Consider the following 21,462-nt stretch of genomic DNA (forward strand, 5'->3'; position numbering starts at 1 on the left):
AATTTTACAGGCAAACCCTCCTGCCAATATCCAAAGGATGATGTTTTATGCAAATTAATTTACTAATCTACAGAAGAGCTAAAATAGTTTGGTGGTTTTCCTTTTCAAAGAGTTTGTCTTTAAAAGCACATTTAACATTCATGTTACTATAACCAGGGATAAAGAAAGAGTTTGAAGGGATAGCGAATAGACAGTAAATACTAATTAAATGGATATTAATTGCTACCCACTACTTATACCTCAGTATTACAAGGTTGAGGGATGATTGCTGGGGATTTTGTTGATTTGGTCTGTTTTTTTTCTGCAAAAACTCTAGTTAGCTCTGGCAAATATGGGCAAAAAACCATATTTTTAAAATAGGAAACTGCAGCTAGGACTTTTCTGTTTCAGTAGTTCCCTAAATCATTATGAATTTATTCAATATTCAAATTTAATTTCTCCAATTTTATGAGATATTTAAGTTATTAAAAAAATATTTTCTTAGAATGGGAAGAATGTGGAATTAAGTGCTGTATATCCCATTCTTCAGAATCAATCACAAAATAATTTCTTAGAGGAATTTGTTTCAAAATCATTCAAATATCACTTTGATAAGATATCGCTCAAGTTCAGAAAGTTCTATTATTTTGCTGGAAATACAAAGCACTTACAGTTTGAAAGCCTCTATAGGAAGGTCTTAACTACCCATATTTCCATTAAAAAGTAAACAAACATGTTTATTATCCTGAGGCAAGAAATTATCCTATCAGAAGCCAGATAATCATCACAAAATGTGCTAAAAACCTACCCAATCTAGAAACATTACAGACCTTAAAAGAGTTTAAAACCCTGAGATAAATTAGCAATGCTGTTACTGAAACTCGCAGACAACTACCTGGAGTACGGATGTCTCTCTCCACATCAAGTCAAGCCGCCCTAGAAAACGTCTGTGGGCAGCTGCGGTCCCGGCTGTGCCCGGCCCGGCCTGCCCGGGGATCTCCTCCCGGTGCCGGCTGTGCCCGGCCCGGCCCGCCCGGGGATCTCCTCCCGGTCCCGGCCCGGCCCGCCCGGGGATTGTCTCCCGGTGCCGGCTGTGCCCGGCCCGGCCCGCCCGGGGATTGTCTCCCGGTGCCGGCTGTGCCCGGTCCGGCCCGCCCGGGGATTGTCTCCCGGTGCCGGCTGTGCCCGGTCCGGCCCGCCCGGGGATTGTCTCCCGGTGCCGGCTGTGCGGGGCCCCGGGCGCTGCGCTGGCGCCAGCGGCCTGCAGGGGGCTCCAGAGGCACGACCTGCACGGCCCGGCCCGGCCCGGCCCGCACGCGCTGGTTTTTGCCAACAATCCCAACAATCCGGGAGGCTGTGGAACATGGCGAGCCCCAGCGCTGAGAGCTCGCCGTGCCTCGGCACAGAGCCCTGCATCCTTGCCCTTCTTCTGTATGCTGCTCGGCAAAACTCCTTTACAAACGAAGCCGAGACCTATCTCAAGCCAAACGGGAGATCCGTCTGTCATACAGAACCAGGAATCCGCCAGCACCTTACAAAAGGGGAGAACTAACAACTAATCCTAGCTATCAGTGCAAGTGGAAGGAAATCCCACGACTACATCTCCTAGACTGAACAACTTGCTTGCTTTATAAAACCTGATGTCACAAGCAACTGTGGCACTAAAATAGGAGGTAATTTAATTAAATTTCTTTGCTTCATTGTGTAAAGACACATCTACATCTGAAATTTTACTTAAAGATTATGCAATGCTTTAATTTCAGTACCATTTGTTTTGGTTTTGCATTTATTTTGTTTTTGTATTGCCCATTTCTGCCAAATGGCCAAAGCAACCTGCCCCACTTTGGGGCTGGGCAAGTGAAGGGAAAGCACTCACTTCAACAGCCCAGCAAAGTCCAGCAACACAACACTCCTCACTGCTTTCCCAGCCCATTTCAACCATTATAAAAATCTTTCCACCAAAGCCACAGGTCTTACCAAGAAAAAGATAGTAAGAAATAATCTTCAGAAAAGCTTGTATCCTTATCTATTGTTATAAAGCACCACATCAATTTGTGGTAATGGATACATTCATCTTTGAGGAAAAATAGAGTTGCAGAAATTCCATGTAACTTCTCCCTAAATAACATGAGCTGTAATTCAGTATTTTTAAATAACATTTTTTCTAACTATGCACAAAATTTAAGGTTCTTTCATGCAAATCTACGATCTAAGAGCATCTAATGCACTCATTTTGATATGTTATGAAAACTTCAAAAACAAAGTATCTCCAGTAAATCCAAACACTGAGAAAATATTTGACATCATTATATATCCCTCATGGATGTATGTATACGCAGGATTTTCAGAGAAGATATCTCAATCAAGCAACCTCACATTAGTTCACCACAGTCAGACGACAGGACAGTCAATTTGGAAAAATGATCTGATTGCAATTTTTTTAAAAAGCTTTTAAGAGAGAGTTGCTCAAGTACCTTCACCCTAATTCAGTGAGAACTCGAGCTGAACTCTCACAGCAGGACTTTGCAATGGGCTGCCTGGTTGTTTAATGACAGCTAAATGTTCTCATGTAGCAAAGAGCAGGTGGGATGCTATAATCTGAGGTTACTGCGGTTTTCAGATAGATTTCAAATAAAGGCCATGTTGAAAAAAAAAACCTACAATAATCTAACCAGAAAAACAGACCTTTTTCTTATTAAACATAAAATCTCAAATATTTTTACTTGGTTTGCAGCGTAATTTAGGGGTTGGATGATTTATACATTTGCATTTTCTTCAGGTTCATAGATGAACACAGAGCTTAAAAAGCTCACAAATTTAGCAAGTCCCTAAAAACTTGATCTCATAAATCAAGCAACCAAAGAAAAGGCTTAAAACAGAAGAAGATGGAAGACTGTATAAAGAGGAAGCAATCATAAGTTCTGTGTTGCATTATCCATAAAGATTTATTTACCTAGTTTGGTTATTTAAAATTGTTTTTTAAAGCACAGCAGAGCAGCAGAGGAGAGGGGTCCGGAGAGTCACTGCTGTCTTTGAGAGCTCTTGCTCTTAAAGACAAGTGACAGTTGAATGTATCACTTGACTGTGCAAGGCGATTCACAACAGATCTGAACAAACTAAATCCTGCTTTTCACATTTGGGTACAATTTGGGGGCAGTGGGAAAAAAAATCTTATCAAAAAATTACTTTCTCCCTAGAAAGTCAGTTAAACACAACATCACAGTCAGTTCAGCATCACACGAAGTATCTGCCCAGAATGCTGCAGAGTTTTGACTCCGAGCCACACACTTCATAAAGTATTCCAGTGGTGTTGCTTTACACCAGGCTACTTCAATACACATGGAAATTGCTAATAGTGCGAGAGTCCACACAGTGTGGTGAACATTATATTATTTCTAATACAGTCTAAACTTTAATATCTCAAAAACTGGGTTTCAGATAATCATTCAGAAGATACTTCCTGTTCTACCATTTCAAATAATCTAATTTTACCCTTTAGGAGGGGTGGAGGAAGGAGAGAACACAGAAGGGAGTAACATGTATTATTTTTCTTCTTGTTCCATTAATATCTTTATGTGACATGTTTTGAAACATCACTAGAAGCTCAGTCTTGAGAGACTGGCAGGAAAGCAGAAAGAACAGTTCCTTAAATGAAAGACAGTTCTATGTATGCAAACCAAGTTTGCTGTATCTTTGCACCATAAATAATTCTTGCAAGAAATTAGCACTCATGGACTATACACATACTATAGAAGGTGATAAATGAGGAGCCCCTATAATGAAACTACAAATTGTCTTACATGTATTGAAAAATGAGTTTGAATTTAGAAAGTAACCCCTGGTATCAGAAAATACTAATTTGACAATCTCTTATTAAATAAGTGCAATCCAAAGTTAATATTAACTGATCATCTCAGGTACTATGGAAAGCCTCAAATACTCAAAATACTTATTAGAAACGACACAGAAAACAAGCAGACATTTATGTCTGTATGTCACAGCTCATTTTCTGTAACAAAATCAACAGATAAAATGTATTCCAGTTGTTTCTCTGACATGACACTAATTAAGTGGCAAAAGAATGATGATAGATATTCACACTATTTTTCTTAGAATTATGACCTCATGATAGCCACTGATTATGGTACTGGTAACAAATGTTAGTTTGAAATATTTCTGACTGCACGTGTAAATAGGAGGTTTCTGCTCACAGCCCAGCCATTTTTGGATGCTGATCTCCCTGGGCATTTCTGAGTGATCCTCACTTGTCTGCCTTCTCCTCCTGCAGCCTGAGCAGCTCCGGAAACCCTGACACTCTGCTCTTCCTGGCCGAGCAGCCACAGCCGTTCCAAGCCATGATGTTATTAGTGTCTGCCTTAGTTAACTCCTAAATCAGGAAAATTCTCAGAAATACAATCGTTTTCAATCTCTGAAGATAATGTAACTCGCTGAACAGTATTTCGCCCCATAATATAAACAGCATAGCAATCTTGCTGCTCACTCAAACCTGGCTTGAAAAAAAAATATGTTTTTTAATTTCTATCCTCCTCGGAGTTTTTTAAATTTAGTAGTTGTAGTTTAATATAAATGCTTGCATGTCAACATTCAAAAGTTTTTGGGCAGTGAGTCACCACTTAACTAGTTACAATACAAAAACTTAAAAATGCATTTGCCTAGAACATTTAATTTTTACAGTAAGGGGGAAAATTCAGATCGAGTTGCAATCCAGAAAAAAGCCAAGCAATTCACCAGCACTTTTCTCTGTAACTGTTTTTACTTTAGGCCCTGATAAGAACACATTAAAAAAGATAAACCTCAAAGCAAATTATTTCAAAAAGTGCCATACAAAATCAAGGGGAAAAGAAACAAACTAGAGGAAGGGTTGTTTGGGTTTTTTTGAATCATTATTACTTAAAAGACTATTATTAAATTACAGTTATCTAGGAAATTAAATTACTGCTGAGTATCCGTTGACATGGCAGCCTTATACTAACAAAAACACTGCAGAAACCAGTATTTTAGAAACTGAAAAATTAAAAAATACAGATTTGTATAACAAAATTAAGTATCATCTTTCCTCTGACTTTTCGTATTATAATTAAACTTCTCTGCACTAAAGCAACTTTTTCTCACAATACATTCTGACTTCTTATGAAGGTATATTTAAAATAAAGACAACACTTACATAATGATCTACTCAATTTAAATTTATCCTGATGCTCTGTGAAACTTAGTTTTGTGTCATCTTCCACATAAACAGTATCTCACATAATTTTTTGGATTTTTTGGTAATGTGTCATTTTACTTCAAGGCTCTATTCAGCAGCCAAAGCATCGAAATGCAGAGAAACAGTGCTTAAAACCTGCAGCATCACAACCATCGATTATTCACAATAACTGCACTTAACTGCACAGATTGGTATAATGTTAATACAAATAAAATCTATCAGCATTTTATTGTCTCCTCTCTTAGAGAAGAAGAATTAAACGAGAACAATTTGAAAAATACTGCTTGTTAAAACTAAACCCTGGTAAGAGAAATGAGAGAAATCTTTCATTCTCCAAAATTATCTCTCTACCTGGCTGATGCTACTAAATATTAAACATGTAGCGTAAGCTTTATTACTGCCTAGAATTACTGTAATAAATTTCATGAAAATTGCACTGCTATGTGTTTTAGCTTCTCTGACATTTTAAATATATTTTCGTTAATCTAGCAGAAATCATCTGCTAGACTGCAAAGCCACCCTACATAACACGCAACTGTTAAAATGTAAATTGCCAAACTATTTTTAGCTGCTGCTGAAGGGGAAAAAAAAAAAAAAAAAAAAAAAAGGAAGGGGGGGAAAAGAAGAATATTCCTGGCCTCGGGAATAATGATTTGAGGCATTGTGTTCATTTTGTTTATCAAGCAGCTATTCAGCCTCTAGTGGGGCCCAAGTGCTTATGCAAGCAAAAGCTTTTAAGAGTGCCTGCAGCTGCAATCCTGGCTTCCAGGTAGGCTGCAGGTTCAGAGCACAGCTGCCCCAGGCTATCCACACTATCTCAGCTCCATCTGGAAGTACTGTTAAAATAGGATTTCAGATCCCGGGCTCTGTCTGTATCATCGTGAGCAGGGGGAGGAAGAAGGGAAAGAGAGGGAGGAGAGAACAGGGGAGATGGGAGGACTAGAAGACACCATCCGTAGTTCAGCCTCAATACAAAATGAAAAGCTCAGCCCCATTTTGCTCCCTCTATATTTCTGTTGCCTGTGCAGTGTGTTCTATTCAGCCTATCCGGCTTTGAGTTATGACTCATCCAAGTGCACCTGCGCCCATGTGTTAAGTACTGCCAAATAAAAGCCCAACATCCATTTACACAACAAAGAGATGTATCCCGCAAGGCAGCGGAGCTTCCCCCTCCCCTCCTGTTTGTTCTGAGCAGGGGAAAAAATAATTCTGTCCTTCACTTCACTGGGGATTTTTCACTTCACGTGGATTTTTAAATGCAGATTCATTTATAAACAATTTTCTTCCTTTTAAGAATAAAGCATATTTAATACCACAAAACACCCCTATAGCATTAGATTATCACAGCCATTAATGATTTTTCCACCAAAACCCTTCCAACCTTTTTTATCAAAGCCCTTTATTCTCGAAGGATAAATTTTCAAGCAAAGAGGGATCAACAAACTAGTTGCTTGAAAGCTTTCCTGATGCTAGGCTGAAGTTAGGAAAGGCTTAATGAAGGCTTTAAAATCCACCAGGGCTTCACAATGAACATCTGACTCGGTGATTTATGCATATTAATAACCTCAGTCCTACTGAGGCAAGCTGAGCTGTACATGTCCTCCGAATCTTAATGTCTTCAGCTCCACTGGGATTATTACAAATGTAAATTTCTAAGATTCTCAGCTATTAATCTCTGTCTGTCCTCCTGTTCAGCAACATAATGACTAATTAAACATCAAAAGACCTGTACAGGAGATCTTCTTTGACAGCTCCTGGCCCAGCTCTCCTCCCAAGAGAGGAATTCAAATGACAGGGACAAGTGGGTAGGAGCATATGAGCGAGCTACAAATCACTGCTATGAAATCTAAAAATTCCACATCAAATGTGTATTTAGTCCTGCAGAACCACTCCCAATTACCTAGCCTAGCTGTTCATGTCCAGCAGACAGCCCTCCTAGTGCAAAAGTTAAGTAATTTGTATGTATGGCAGGTAAAGACAATGCAATTTGAGCCCGATTTTTATCACTACAAGTAAAAAATGTAGTACTTACAGAAGAAGGCAAACCAGGGGGCACCTTTCTTACTTTCTTTGTCTGTAGAGGATCTGTATACAGAAAAATAGCATTTCATCAAGTATCTACATTATAGGAGAAAAAGAATAAATAGCTACACTGCTCCGTTTTTTCCTTCCATGATAAATTTCTTATTTTCCAATTTCATGCATTTTTTATTCCCTGGCAAAAAGATTTGTCTTTCACATCAATATAAAAATGTAACATACCGATGTTCTCCTCTAAAATAAAGCTTTGCTAAAGAGTTACTTTCAATTCTTTTCCTAAGAAAAACACTTATTCCTAAGAACAGTTACTCTGAAGGGAACACTTTTGACCTTATACACTTGCTAAGAAACAAAATAAGGTTTTGAGGAGGAAAACGGGACTTATTAGCAAGAGAAACGCTTTCTTTTCTGCCCATCAGAGTAAAGACAGAACTATCCAAAAGGAATTTGACATGTTAAGATATGATTTATACCCTAAGAATACTAACTTATGTAAATCAGATGTTGCAGTTTTTGGACTCTACAAAAGTTATAAATAAACAGCAAATTTAATGACCTAATTATTTTCCTTGAGTAATAAAGTCAATACATCTCAAATTTGCATGTAACAGTAAAGTTGGAGGTATGATACCTGCTTCTTTCTTCCAATAAGTATTGTAGTATAACAAAAGTACCCAGCAATTTCACTGCCTAAACCAAGAATCTGAACCAGTTTCATCAGACGCTAATACAATTAATCTGAAAACTCTGCATGCAAATTACAAATCAACTCATGTTTTGAAGATGAGTATCTGGTGATTACCAGTTCTACAGTTAACCAATAAAGTCTTTAATTAAAACACAAAATTCCTATTTTTCTGTTTTCATCCAGAACATTTCTGATGATATGACAAGATAAAGGTTAGATAAGGTGAAATATCTGCTGGATATCTTTACTCTCATCATTTCCCATATGGCACACTCACAAGAAAAAGAAAAGGATTTTTGGAAGAGATATTTACATTGGATTCCAGAGTGTCACCTGGAAGAGAACACTGGTTGGTTTCAATGCAATTTAATATGAAATTTAACAAGAGCTTGTTATAATCCTGGTCACACAACTCCTTCTCGGGGATAAAATGGGAATAATTTGACTTTGTTAGAAATTCTCAGGTGGCAGATTTGTAGCACTTAACAAGTCCATTAAAAAAATATAAAATTAAAGCTCAGACATACTTTCTCAAGCCATTGGAAAAGACTCGAGATAAAAATGTACTTCCTCCTCCTGATATTCCTGGAAAAACATTTCCATGAATTTGTAACCACCACCTGCCATATCCCAGGTTACAAGCCCTGGATTCAACCATGACAGAAAAAGGAATATCACCAATCTGAACATGTTTATACCCCCTGAGCTTCTCTTTCAAAGAAAAAGCTAAATATACTCTGAAAACTCCACACTTCACTTCCATTTGTTTCATTTAATACTATCAGGGGTTTCCCAAACTCTATACAGTTTGCACAGGAAACAAGAATTTTGTTCAGGACCTCTCAGTGGCTGCTGCACACAATGACCTTCCTGCACACATCGAGCACCCTGTGCCCAGCTCCAACACCCCTGCTGCTCTAACCCAGAGCAGGTTACTGGTGTAGGCAGCTTCTCACTAAAACTCCATCATCATCATCATCTTAAAACACAACTCTTTTTTATTTAATTCAACCACCATTTCAAGCTGTAAACAATTCCATGACCTTTTTGTAAGAGTGTTCCTTTTCTGAACCAGGTGTGAGGAACTGCTGTGTTTGTTCTGGTATTCTGAGCAACAGGAATACTTACAACAATCTTCATAAAGACAGCCAAGCCCGAGTTAAATGGCAGTTGGCTCAACAACAAGGTTAAAAGGTTATGCAAATATGGAATTTTAAAACACATATATACACACATACATTAGGAGAAGACAAAGTGGCCTTTGGTTGCAAAAAGGGAGATTTAGGTTTGATGTCAGGAAAAATTTCTTCACTGAAAGGGCTGTTGGGCACTGGAACAGACTGCCCAGGACGTGGTGGGCACCACCTGAAGGGATTTAAAAGATGAATAGGTGTGGCACCTGGGGACATGGCTTAGTGGTGGACTGGGCAGTGCTGGGGTAAAGGTTGGACTCTATGGTCTTAGAGGGCTTTTTCAAATGAAATTATTCCATGATATATAAGATTAAGTTCCCAAGTCATATTTTTTTATTTTAAAAGACTTAAAAAACAATTCCAAGCATGCTCAGGACTCTTCTAGTGCCCAAGAAGTTTGCAGTTATTCTTAATATTAAAGTTACTTCACAAAGCAATTTGCATTTGAAAATTTTATTTCAGGTAAAATATGATTGGAGTTACATGGTTCCAACAATCAAGATTTTTACTATGGAATAGACATGCTATACAGAATGAGGGGCATTAAAGACTCAATCAAATAATTAGAGAAATTCTAATGACCTATCATACTAATACTGAAATATATGGTAACTAGAATATAAGGTTATGTAACCAGAATATAATGGGAAACTGGAATATAAGGTTACAGTCTCTCTTTTCATACTAAAATGATTTTTAAAAAATTTGCACTCACAATTATTGACACCAGTCTTATAGCAGATACTATGAACAGCTGGCTCATTCTTGATTCTCTGATTCAACACAATTAGAGAGGCACTGTCTATGACCAAGTATGAAAATTCCATTCATCTCCAACTATCCCCAGATTAAAATACTAATACTGTCACAGGATTGTAACAAATTTTAAGCAAGTTCATAACTGCATGTTTTGCAAGGTAGTTTGATTTTAGGATAAACCACTAGCCTCCAATTGCTAAGATCTTTAAAGGCATGTTGAACCAATTACAATGAACTATATATTGCCCTGAATAAAGTTACTTTTAGCATATAAAAGGATAATTGTTTCCCCTTTGTGTCCTTCCCCTACTAAATAATGGTAATGACCTCAAGGTCAGGCATTTCCAGGAGTTAATGATGGCATGGGTTAAGGGCACTCAGCTGGTCATCAGCTCCTATCCATCTGTCATTATTGCTTTTGCAATTAAGGGTTTTATTAGAGTTTCTTGTTTGTTTTGTAAGCCAGACTGACCAATGTTGAATCCAACACAGCATCTCAAAAAAATGATCATAATTCCAGTTTTTCTCTTATATAGTAGTTTGGTTTAATTTCAATTGCTCAGCACAGAGCAATCGCCTGTATATTAAATGAACTGTCAAAAAAATAAAAAACATAGTCTGCAGAAAAGCATCATAAACAAAGTTTAAAACTCTGTCTCACTTACCAAGAGCTGCTGAGTCATGCAGAGGCCGTCGGCGCTGGTTTGTGCCCGAGAAGGGGTAGTAGGGGGTCCCAGGCTTTGCAGAGGAGGACAGCTGAGCTGCACTTCCCAGCCCCATGTCAGAACGAAGCAGACTAGACTACAAAAGCATACAGAGAAAAGTCAAATTAAGCTCTGCAATAATGCGGCTGCTATTACACCGGGCTGACAAACTATTAACCACACTTACTGTTCTTGGCATTTATAGGAATTGACTGGGATTTAGTGAAGGTTCTAGAGTTTTAAAAAATGTAAGCTTTTTAAAGTCAATATTCAGAGTATGTACTATAGCATAACTCAGAAAAGCACAGAAAGTTTGGCTGTAAGCCTCCAGAAAGCCATAACCATTTCAGCTGAAAACATCTGAAAGAATCAATTCATATTTAAATTTTAAACAAAAATCATAATCCTTTGTTTAGCTTGCAATATAACACCTCTTCTATTACACAATATAAACATAATTGATAAAAACTGCTAAGAGTTTATAGTGTGACATTAAGTTTTAGCACATACTTAGAAATCAAGACTTAGATTACATTCATAAAAACATGGAATAAAATTGTCCAAAAAAAATCAAATGCAGACAAGAGATAACAGAGTAGATTAATGAACAGAACACAAAAAATTGACACTTTAAAAACTTCAAACTAACAAGGTAGTTGAACCCTACCCTTTTTGTTCCCTTTTCATGCAGTAAAAACAAAAACATTCCAAACATTTAACAAATACATTGTATATTGTTTGACCTGACATTATTTGGATTTCCTCTGTAAAACTGAAATGAATGTTGGTGATTTACAACAACATAGTTTTTCCACGGGTGGTGTTATGCTTAGCTTTGTTTTAGTTTGACAACCCTCACTTGGATTGAGACACACAGAACTGTCTGTACACAAAATGTACCAGGTGGTAAATCTCCCTGTTTCACTGCTGGCTGGTGCATGCAGCTTTCCTCATGGAGCAGCATCCCCTCCACATTGCACAGAGCTAAAGACACGCTGCTCTCAATGCCTGCCAGTGTTTTAAGGCCATGTGGAAGCAGCAGCCTGAGCAGCAATTTGATTTCTTCAGCTGTGGTCAGGACGTGGTGCAGCCCTCCCAGGACAAGGGGGATGCTTTGCTTAGACTCATCTGCACGGACATTCCATTGTCAGGGGATGCTAAGACAGGAACAGATAACTGGAGTAACTTTTATACCAAAACCCTGCCCAATTTCTCCTTCAGCCCTGCTGCTCCCAAGCCAACACTGCTCATCCCACCCAGCTGCTCTCCAGGAGGAGCCCTGGTGTCCCTGCAGGTTCTGGAGGTTCCGTGGGCTGGGTTATGGCAGGAGCTGCTCCAGTGCTGCTGCCTGCTGGGGTCCCCACTGGCACAGCTGCAGAGGCCACTCAGGGCTCCTGCTTCTCCTCACCTTCCCTTCTGAGGCCCAAATACCTCCTTCATAAATGAATGCGTTTCTGGGTTATACTGGACCATCAGAACTCATTGGTCTGCTGTGAGGAGTTGTGAAAGGTGAGGTTCACTCACACAGCTCACACTAAGGCACTAAATGCCTTCTACCTTGCAGTGCACTGGGATTAGCAGAAAACTAAGACTTCAGATAGAGTTACAGATTATATATAAAATAAGCTTTTTTTTTTTTTTGCATTGTATCACCATTGAAATGTCTCTCTTTTCTTGTTTGATGACTAATTTGAGCATGAAAATCTTGTATTTTAATTGAATAGAGTGGGATGTGAAAGAATTGCCCCAATCACAAACTAAAGGAAGGCCCAAAAGTGTTAAGAATCTTATACAAAAGTGTGAATATCAAAATTTATTTTAAATGTTACTGCATAGAAATAGCTTCCTCTTAAGTTCTTCACTGTTATTCTTACACTGGTCTTTGAAACAGAATTCTTAGTCTGAAACTCATATTAAGATGAAATACTCTGATAGGGTGACAAAAGTATATAGCAAATACATGCAGGGGAAAATCTATTGGTGGGCTGTTCCAAGGTCTTCTAATTTTTGCTTTGGTCAAATAGTTAAGATTTTATTGTTTTGCAGAAAATATTATGAACACTGGAATATCTGGCTTACTCAGTATAAATCTGAATTTATCAAAGATACCATTCTAAACATTTACTACAGTTTTGGAGGTGAACACTATGCAGGAAACCTGGGCAATGTTTTGTGAAAAGCAGCTCCTCCAAACCAACGCTGGCCACAAGAAGAAACTAAACCAGTTCTCACTTAGGCCAATACTTGACCTTCTGGACCAAGAATACCCAGGACTGAAGGAAGATTTCTTTACACAGCCTGTGGGGAAGGGAGGAAGTATTGTGATAGTTATCATTTCGAGTAGCTGAGCCAAGGTCCCCCTCCCAGAATGGCAGAAGTGCTGAGGCTGGCAGGACCTCGGGAGGTCAGTGAGTGCAGCCCTGCTCGCTCAGAGCAGCTGTCAAACACAATCAGCAACTATGGCCCGTTCACATCAAAGACAACCCTCCCTGCCAGCCCAGCATCTCCCCTCATCACTGGAGGGATTTTGGAAAATGCAATGGGATCCATACAGATCCTTCAAAAAAAAAAAAGCAAAAGGCGTGAGGGGTCCTACTTCCCCTAGTTCAGAGGGCTCCTCTGTTCCCCTAGTCATCAGGAGATGGGAAAAGATTTTTTTAAAAAATAACCAACGAGTAAAAACTCTTAAATTCGTTTTTACAAAGTCATTCCAAAAGGTATGAGTCTGTACCTTTTCCAGACTTGACCTCCAACCTTTACTTCATGACATTTGCCACTCTTGCTCTTGTCCTAAGTATTCCAGTGTTTGACATTTTCACCAGACCCTGAATTTCATAGCAGCCTGGCTTCTAAAATAACCAAGTTAGTGTGCAAGCACTATAGTAAATACACCATAAATCTCAAGCTGTGCAACACACTATGAAAAGTTTTCTGATCTATACTGTGTTTGAGTAAGCATTATTTTATTTATAAAAAAGGATTAAAAAACCAAAACAACACAAAACCACAACCCTCTTCTACCATTGGCCCAATCAAATGAAACATCTGTTTAGAATTTTATAATTGTTCTTCAGTCCTCCAAAAGAAAATAAAAATAGATGTCATTAGTTCAGCTCATTGATTTTTCTGCCTGTTTGAACCAATTGAGAAAAAATATTGATTAGGACTGATCCTTTCCTAAGGGCATCTGATAAAGAAAAGAATACAAAAATACCACTGAGGATAGCAAAAAAGCTTTGTATTATCAGCATCAAGCTTCTCCTGAGGAAGTGTCTGAGCTCCTGGCAGAGGCAGATCACTTACACACTGAGTTAGGGGCATTCTCCACAGAGAACCTGCACCTCACTCTGAACCTCATCTGCTAGGCAGGCACCCAATTACCAAAGAATAATCGATGACTGGTTATTCTCCTGAATGCTTGTCCAAGTCCTTGTGTGCATTACCATTGTAAATAAAGAGGCATCACCCCTTAAAAATTGCCCCTTTGGATTTTAGAATGCATATATCCAGTTTCAAGATACACAAAAAGTTATTTAAAGTAATGTTTTCCCAAAGGAATGAGTGTTAAAAGGTAAAAAAAGTTTTTATTACATTCAACTAAGAACACAGCAAACTTGATTAAGAGAAGAGCAAAAGATGTAAACATGACTGCTTAACTTTTGAGATTTATCCCTTTCAGAGAAACCAAGAAATAGTTTTGACAGCCTCAGGGGAAATGGCATGGCCTGACCCAAATTGGAAAGGCTTTCACAAGGGCCACTATCCTAACAAATGCTTTAAAGGGGTCACTTTCCTAAAGAGTATTCTCATAAAAATGAAATGCAGGGGAGTTTTCTATTCAAGTATTGCATGGATGAGGTGAGGGGAAAAGAATTATATCTACATATAGGGGTGGATTTATGCACCTTTGTCACAGGAAACAAGTAACTTTGCATTGCAGCTGCACTTTCATGCAGGCAAAGTGCACTTCCATTCAAACTAAGAAGCCAATCAACCATATGCTTATATCAAAATTATATGCCTGAGATGAAAAGAAGCTCCTTAGTCAACTTATTTTAAAATGGTTTTTAAATTGATTCTTTCAAAGAATTTAAGCATAAAAGTAAAAAAATAGTTTGACTAATTCCTAAGCTTTCTTCTCTCCAGCTCAACTCTGTGACTCTTTAGATACAATTTAAAGCCAAAGCTCTGCTCTGCCTTCAATGAACTTCTAGGACACCAGCCAGCAGAATTCTAATATGTCCGTAAACATTTCTTGATTTGACTTTGATATTAAAAAAAAAAAAGGGACAAGTAAAGGCCTACAGATGCCCTTACATAATATTCCTTGCAGCTCTCTAACATTTAGGCTCCACACAAACAGGAAAGCCAAGCTGTCCTGAAAAGAACACAAACACTTCTAACAAACACACTCCAAACACTACCTATATAAAGTTTTACCTGTTCAAAAATGTATTTGCCATAGGCAGGTAGCCTTGTGCTTCTTGGTCTAAATCTTGTTCACATTCTTTTCTTAAATGCAAACATTGGCAAACACTTTTAAGAATTCAAATTTTCCCATCATACCCATAGCCAAACTATGCAATAGTTTCATCCAAATACAACTGTGTGCCTTTACATTATTCATTATTTTCTATCAAAAGAATAATATGGTTGAGAATAAAAGCATTAGCCCATTATATGCAACTGATTATGACAGGCCTATTATGCTGGCATAATAAGGCAGTCTGCTTTGGCAGTGAAATGAGAGCAGCAACTCACCAACTGCAAACTCAGATCTTGAAAACCTCCCCAACAGTCAACTAGATTCAACTAGATTTTATTTTCCCTAGTTTTTTGCATTAGGTTCCTTTTCATAAAGTTTATGCTTTCAATTCCAGTAGTCAGACTGTACCTATTTAAAGCAAGAAAACTGTCGAGGTAAAAAAAAAAAATACTTGAGTGTTTAGTTAAAAATTGGGAGCTTGGATACTTTACTTTTACAAAATAATGTAATGCAACACCATTCATCGCAATCAAATCCCTCCATTATCCCGCCACAGTCGCTGACAAACTCACTTGGCATCTCTCTGTTTCTCAGAATTACACAGAGCAGATGGCAAGTGCATTCCTTGCCTTACTGTAAACTTGAAATGTTGCCCTGGGTAGAGCACAAGTTTCATGTGCATGTCCTTTTTACTCAGTGAGCTGTTTGGATGACTTTGAGCATGGCTGTAACGTGTCTCAGTATTGCATGTCTTGCCTTTTAGATAAACCTGACAATTTGCATAAGCTGGCTTAGAAGAACATAACAAAACAGAAAAGTCAAACCTCTGGTAAATTTGCGAAATCCCTCAGCAAAGTTGTATATTTTGTTATGGTGTTTCCAAAGGAAAGCCCAGCACAAGACTAAAACCTTAACTAATAATTGCTCTGAAATCCTAGTCCAGGTTAGGGCTGCAAAAAGACCATTCACTCGGGTTCCACGTCATGCAGTTTAAGCCAAAAATATAACTAAGATATAAAGTGTGGAATTTCACTTTACTCAAGTCTCCAGTCTTTGGAAACTGTAATGAATATGCACTCCAAAATAGGAGCTGAATTTGGAAAAAACACTGACATATGATGTAAATTCATTTTAAATTTAAATTTTAGAGATATGTTTGCAATTATCAGCATGTTGTTAAAGAATCTCATCCTGAGAATATCATCAAATAGTAATGTGAAATACAGTGTTACCATTTTGAGAACAAAGGGACTCTGAATGAGTAATCAATAGCAACTGGCAGAAAATGAGGCATTAATTATGATCCTCTCTAGTGTTTTGTCTCAAACAACGTTTCATTAAATATATTGTGCTAACCTGTACATCTTCAAGCCATTACCAATAGATTTGATCAGATACATTTTTGGTCTGTTTCAGGAGGAGGAAAATATCAGAATTAGAAAACCAAAACAACATCTAAAGTGTTATATGATAACTTGAGCTTTTTTTTCTTGATCAATTTAAAGGAAATCAGGGGTTGCTAATAAAACATCTCAGGAGAGGATCCTCTAACAACATGTTGATAATTGCAAACATATTCCTCATTTTAAAAAAATACTTAGGTCTTATAATCTCAGTGTAGTCTCTTGAAAATTTAATTATCATCTCCTATACCTAAAGTATCATGCAGGTTTGAGAAGATAATGACAGTCATCCATCAAGTGCATCCTGCCAGTGTAATCAGGCTAATCTAGCTCACTGGATTAAAAACCAGCTACCTAGGGTACTAAATACTGACGTGATGCAACATCATAAACAAAATTACATTTAGCTTTACTGTCTTTCCAATTAATGTTAACACCAATGAAGATCAGGTTATCAATATATTCTCTTTTTATGCCAAAGCTTTTCTGGATCACCATGAGCTGATTATTCATGTGTGTACCTAAGCAGAGGCTGCTACTGTGGCAAATTCTGTTCATGTGTAAATATACTGGGACTGAGCACAGGGACAGAGAAGAGAGAAGAAAGGAGTTTATTCAGAATTACATATATGGGGTTCTTTTAGCAGTGAGGAGAGCAAAGATTAATTGCAAAGGGAAGGAATAATTTTGTAATTTTTTTGCATCTAAATGTCTTTAAAGACCCTGATTAATACAAATATTTTGAAAAGTCCCTTCCTTCTCTTTTGTAATATTGTCTTCCCTGCACTGATGCTGCATATTGGCAAGACTACAAATTCAGTTTTACGCTTCTAAAGCAGCACCCTGCTGATATTGGTGTCCAATCCCGGAGGTTATGCTGGCTCAGCTTGTCTTCCCTCATCCCCCCGGGCAAGGTATTTTTGCGGTGCTGACTGAATTCTAGGAAGGCATTACTAAGCATTGTGATTACAGGTCAGGCACCCCTCCCGTTGCCTTTGAATCTTTTTGTACATTATGAAAACAGTCATTTGAACAGCTTCCTTACTGTGATTTTACAAAGGTCACAGTATATATGGAGCTTTCTGGAAGACTCCAAAATTTTACAAGAGAAGTTGCTGAGTGGTAATTCATCTATATTTTAATTTTATGGTACCACCATCCTCGCTTTCCTTTATGATTACAAGATACTAGCATGAGTAGTCAATATTATAATAAAGGATTTTATGCTGAGTCTTATTTACAGAAGTCAGACTATAAAGGATATTATAATGTTCAAACTGTCTTTGCATCTGTTCCTCCCTCTGCATCCTCAGCAAAAAGATGTAAAAATATTTCAGACCATTATTCAGATCCTTTCATGTATATAGTATGGAAGCTGTACATCTCCTCTCCAACACAACCAAGAGAAAAATCTCTCTTGCTCCAAGCACCAAGTCAGAAAATCGTTAACGTGTTGAGGGTACGTTAACAAAGCAACCAGTTAATTGTTAGGACCTACCATGGAGAACCCATAGGTTTTCACATATCATCCAGGGAGAGCTTGGTTCACTACCAGGGTGCTAGGAAATGTCTAAGGCTACAGTCCCCTCCCCTGAACGAATGTTATCCTTCTCTCCCTGCTCTTCAGAAACCTGTGCCCACAGGAGCACCAGTGTCTCAAAAAGCACTCCAGAATACAGCTGAAACCAATACAAGTTGGATGGTTTAGTCCCATGAAGGAGGAATGTAAATGACAAATCTTGCATGAGTGTCTGAGTGCCCAAGCTCTGCTCTCCCACCCGTTGCAGGAAGCAGTGCTCAGTTACAGGGTGCCTACACCACTCAGCTCCCCCTGCCCACTCCTACTCGGGGCCTCTTTTCTTCTTGACACCAGTTATTTGCTGTGCATATGCGAAGTTTGGGAAGGGACTTTCTCCACCTATTAATTTAAAAAGGAAGGTAAATGGGGGCTTAACACACTTGAGTAATTACAGAAAAAAGGAATGCACACTTCAAGAAATTCCAGAGGGCAATCTAGCTCATTCAGATAAACAGGCATGGCTGGGAGTACAGAGCTGAGCTAATATTTCCCCCATCCTCCACTAATAGCATAAATTTGTAACTGAGAAGCAGCCAGCTCTGAGGCAGTCAGAAAAGCTGGACGCAGACAGTAATTCACCAAAGACGTTTCATCTGCACTCTGTGCTGTAGCATTATTTTTACTTCCTAATGTAGCAATATACAAGATAATATGTGTATTAGTTTACAGAATATTCATAACCTTAAATACAATCAAAAACAAACAAAAAATAAAGGTGGCAAGAAAATTTGCCAACCCTAAATAGTGTGAGAAAGAGAAGGGCAAAGACAAGAAACTGTTTGCCTGGTAAAGGCATTGAAAACGATTCCTTACAGAACTGCTCCCCCTTTATAAATAGCATCCCTCCTCCAACTATAACGAATTCCTAACACCTGCTACCCACTTCATTCCAGGGGGAATGTCTTCCCTGATTAACTTCAGGTGGTCACCTCCAGCGCTGGAAAATGAAATGTAGCCTGTGCCCCATACATTTTTACTTTCTAAAAAGGTTCTGCAGACTCCTTATCTGCTGAGTGACAGTAGATATTTTCCCAATAGCACAATAAGTAATTCACTTCTAATAAATCATGATGAAAAGAAAGTTAATATTGCTTGATTCTACTTGAGAAGCAAAATGAAGCAAAATAAACTAAAGTTCAGGCATTCCATCTGCCCTTAAACTATATATCCCTCTCCCCATCCCAATCTTTTAGGATGGTATCAGGTGGCAGAATCCAGAGTCACTGCTTCAGTTAACATTGTGTCAGCCTTTCCTTCAGCAGCTGCATTTCTTAGAGATTGATAGCTCAGCTGTAAAAATCTGCTTCAGGGAGACACCTGATATCAAAAGTGTCAGAGAAGGGAAGATTAAAAAGAGAAAATTTACAAAATAAAATCAGTTTTTCAGCTTTAAAGTTATATCGGTATTAAAAACCCCACACATGTACAAGCCTTAAGTTTTTTTATAATTCCATAACTCAGTATCACTTGGATTTAAGGACACATCATGTTCTCTATATTGCTTCTAAAATTATGTAAGGAAGGAAGAAAAGCAACTAGTGCCACTGCTTGTAGCCTTTCTAAGGGCCCACTCATCAGAAAGGTCCAGAAAATGATGCAATTTTCTGCCTCATTGGAAAGACCCATCTAAAGCATCCTCAAACATAGACCAGCAGCAAGGAGGAAGATTTCTGGTTGTTTAACAGCAGAAACCCTGGCAAAGCATCCTAGGAGCAACTGCAGTGCCAGGCTGGCACGCTGCTCCTCAGGACTGCCCCTGCACACTGGGGAGGATTTATCTGGGTGCCTTTGCACCCATTTGAGCATCAACCACCCTGGAAAAATATGATGTGCTGCAAAAACACCTTTTCCTAGTCTCTTACTTTTTAAGAAACATCTCAGCTGTCAAATGCCACTAAAATCCTGCTCTATCCCACTATTCACAATCACTCATTTCTTTCACTGTTGTCACTCCTGAGTTTCATGTTCTCACAAAGCTTGTATTTCCAATTACATTTTTCATATTCTTCTCTACTTTTCCATTTTTGTCAGTAAATCTCATTTCTGCTTCCCACATACATTTTGCACAGTCTTATCTCCTAAAATTCACATTTTTGTTTGTATGCTTAATCTTACAGCTGTTTAATGTTACCTGATACTTTATTAAAAACATTAAAATCAGTCAATCTTCTCCATTACACCAAATACACAATTATCTTACAATTATATAGTTTAGGAACATACTAAAAATTCTTTTAAGTTGGTGCTATTTTCTGGTATCTATACTCTTGTTTTAACTTTTGCTTGCTTGATCTTTACCCAGCCAGCAATACAAAAAAGTTGCCATTTTTGCTTATGCACAATATGAACGAGTTTTTATGTTCTCCCTATAAAGCTCAAATTTCTGGAGTTGTACCCTTATTACACTTCCTCAGCTCTTAGAGAGTGAGCTCTGAGGTACTACTTGCCCCAACATTGCAGGATTGTTCTTTAGGTTTGAATTCTCCACAAGCTGCTTTAAAGTCTCCTTAAATTTTAAAGAGGCAAATTACTGACTATGCAAAGACAAAGTAACATACACTTGCAGTCATTTCTTTTGCTGAAGTGATCATCTGTTAAATTGCCCAAGAAATTGGTGCTAAAGGCATTTTTTGGGTTTATTTCAAAAGTTCTTATAGTGTCTGTTAAAAAACAATTTTTTTTGTACAAAAATAAACTTTTAAATCTGTTAAGGATATAACAGCTAAAAATACAGTCTAACACGCTGCCATTTTATTCTTTAATAAATAGCTCAATTTGCAGGCAACAAGATGCAAATCTTTAAAGTCCCATGTTAAATTGTGAAGAAAGGAGAAACTGATAAATTCTGAAAAGTTGTCTGAAATCATGTCTTAATATGTTTACTTGAAGTATATGCCCATAAGGAGCACTAAGTGTGGTGCTAATGTGCATAAAATGTTACTGTCATACTGCAAAATTCAGGCTAATTTAATAAAGCCTGATGTGCCTTACATCATGTTGCAATGATGCAATAATATGCTGCTAAATGAGTCATCTCACATTAGCTTCATGGCAACAGCAGAGCTGATGACTACTGAAGGGAAAATGGGGTAGCAATATTACTGCAAATATTGATAGACCAGCTTTCTATTGGATTTTTTGATCCAAGAAAAAGCTGCCTTATTTATTGTGCATTCCCAACGTGCACAAAACTTATATAATAATAATAGCAGCAAAAATGAGTTTAAAGCCCATCTGCCACTAAATAAAATATATGTAGTGTACACAATATCATATAGATTATCCGTGTTCACTGTGTAGTGCTATATATTTCATGCAATATGTATATATCATAGAGTAATGGATATTTTATAAATTATTATATATATATTATTGTACATAGTCTAGAGTGAAATGCATTTAGT

General features: G+C 37.9%; 2 protein-coding genes across 11 annotated transcripts in view; one reads left to right on the top strand and one right to left on the bottom strand.

Moving 5' to 3' along the window:
- The window catches only part of TCF12 (transcription factor 12), a 160,462-nt gene that overhangs the window by 44,193 nt on the left and 94,807 nt on the right, over positions 1-21,462 (bottom strand). For all 10 annotated transcript variants that reach the window (XM_088172494.1, XM_014873978.2, XM_014873982.2 and 7 more), the window contains 2 exons: positions 10,552-10,687; positions 7,239-7,291 (listed from right to left, as the gene is read on the bottom strand). In XM_088172494.1, the coding sequence (XP_088028620.1) occupies positions 7,239-7,291; positions 10,552-10,687 (189 nt within the window). The remainder of the gene's footprint in view (positions 1-7,238; positions 7,292-10,551; positions 10,688-21,462) is intronic.
- LOC148222227 (uncharacterized) lies at positions 876-8,039 on the top strand. Its single transcript, XM_088172499.1, has 2 exons — positions 876-1,652; positions 4,268-8,039. Exon 1 carries the CDS (start codon positions 886-888, stop codon positions 1,360-1,362), a length of 477 nt encoding a protein of 158 aa, XP_088028625.1. The 5' UTR covers positions 876-885; the 3' UTR covers positions 1,363-1,652; positions 4,268-8,039.

The sequence above is a fragment of the Sturnus vulgaris genome, chromosome 13, assembly GCF_052056855.1.
Source record: "Sturnus vulgaris isolate bStuVul1 chromosome 13, bStuVul1.hap1, whole genome shotgun sequence".
Taxonomy (NCBI): Eukaryota; Metazoa; Chordata; class Aves; order Passeriformes; family Sturnidae; genus Sturnus; species Sturnus vulgaris.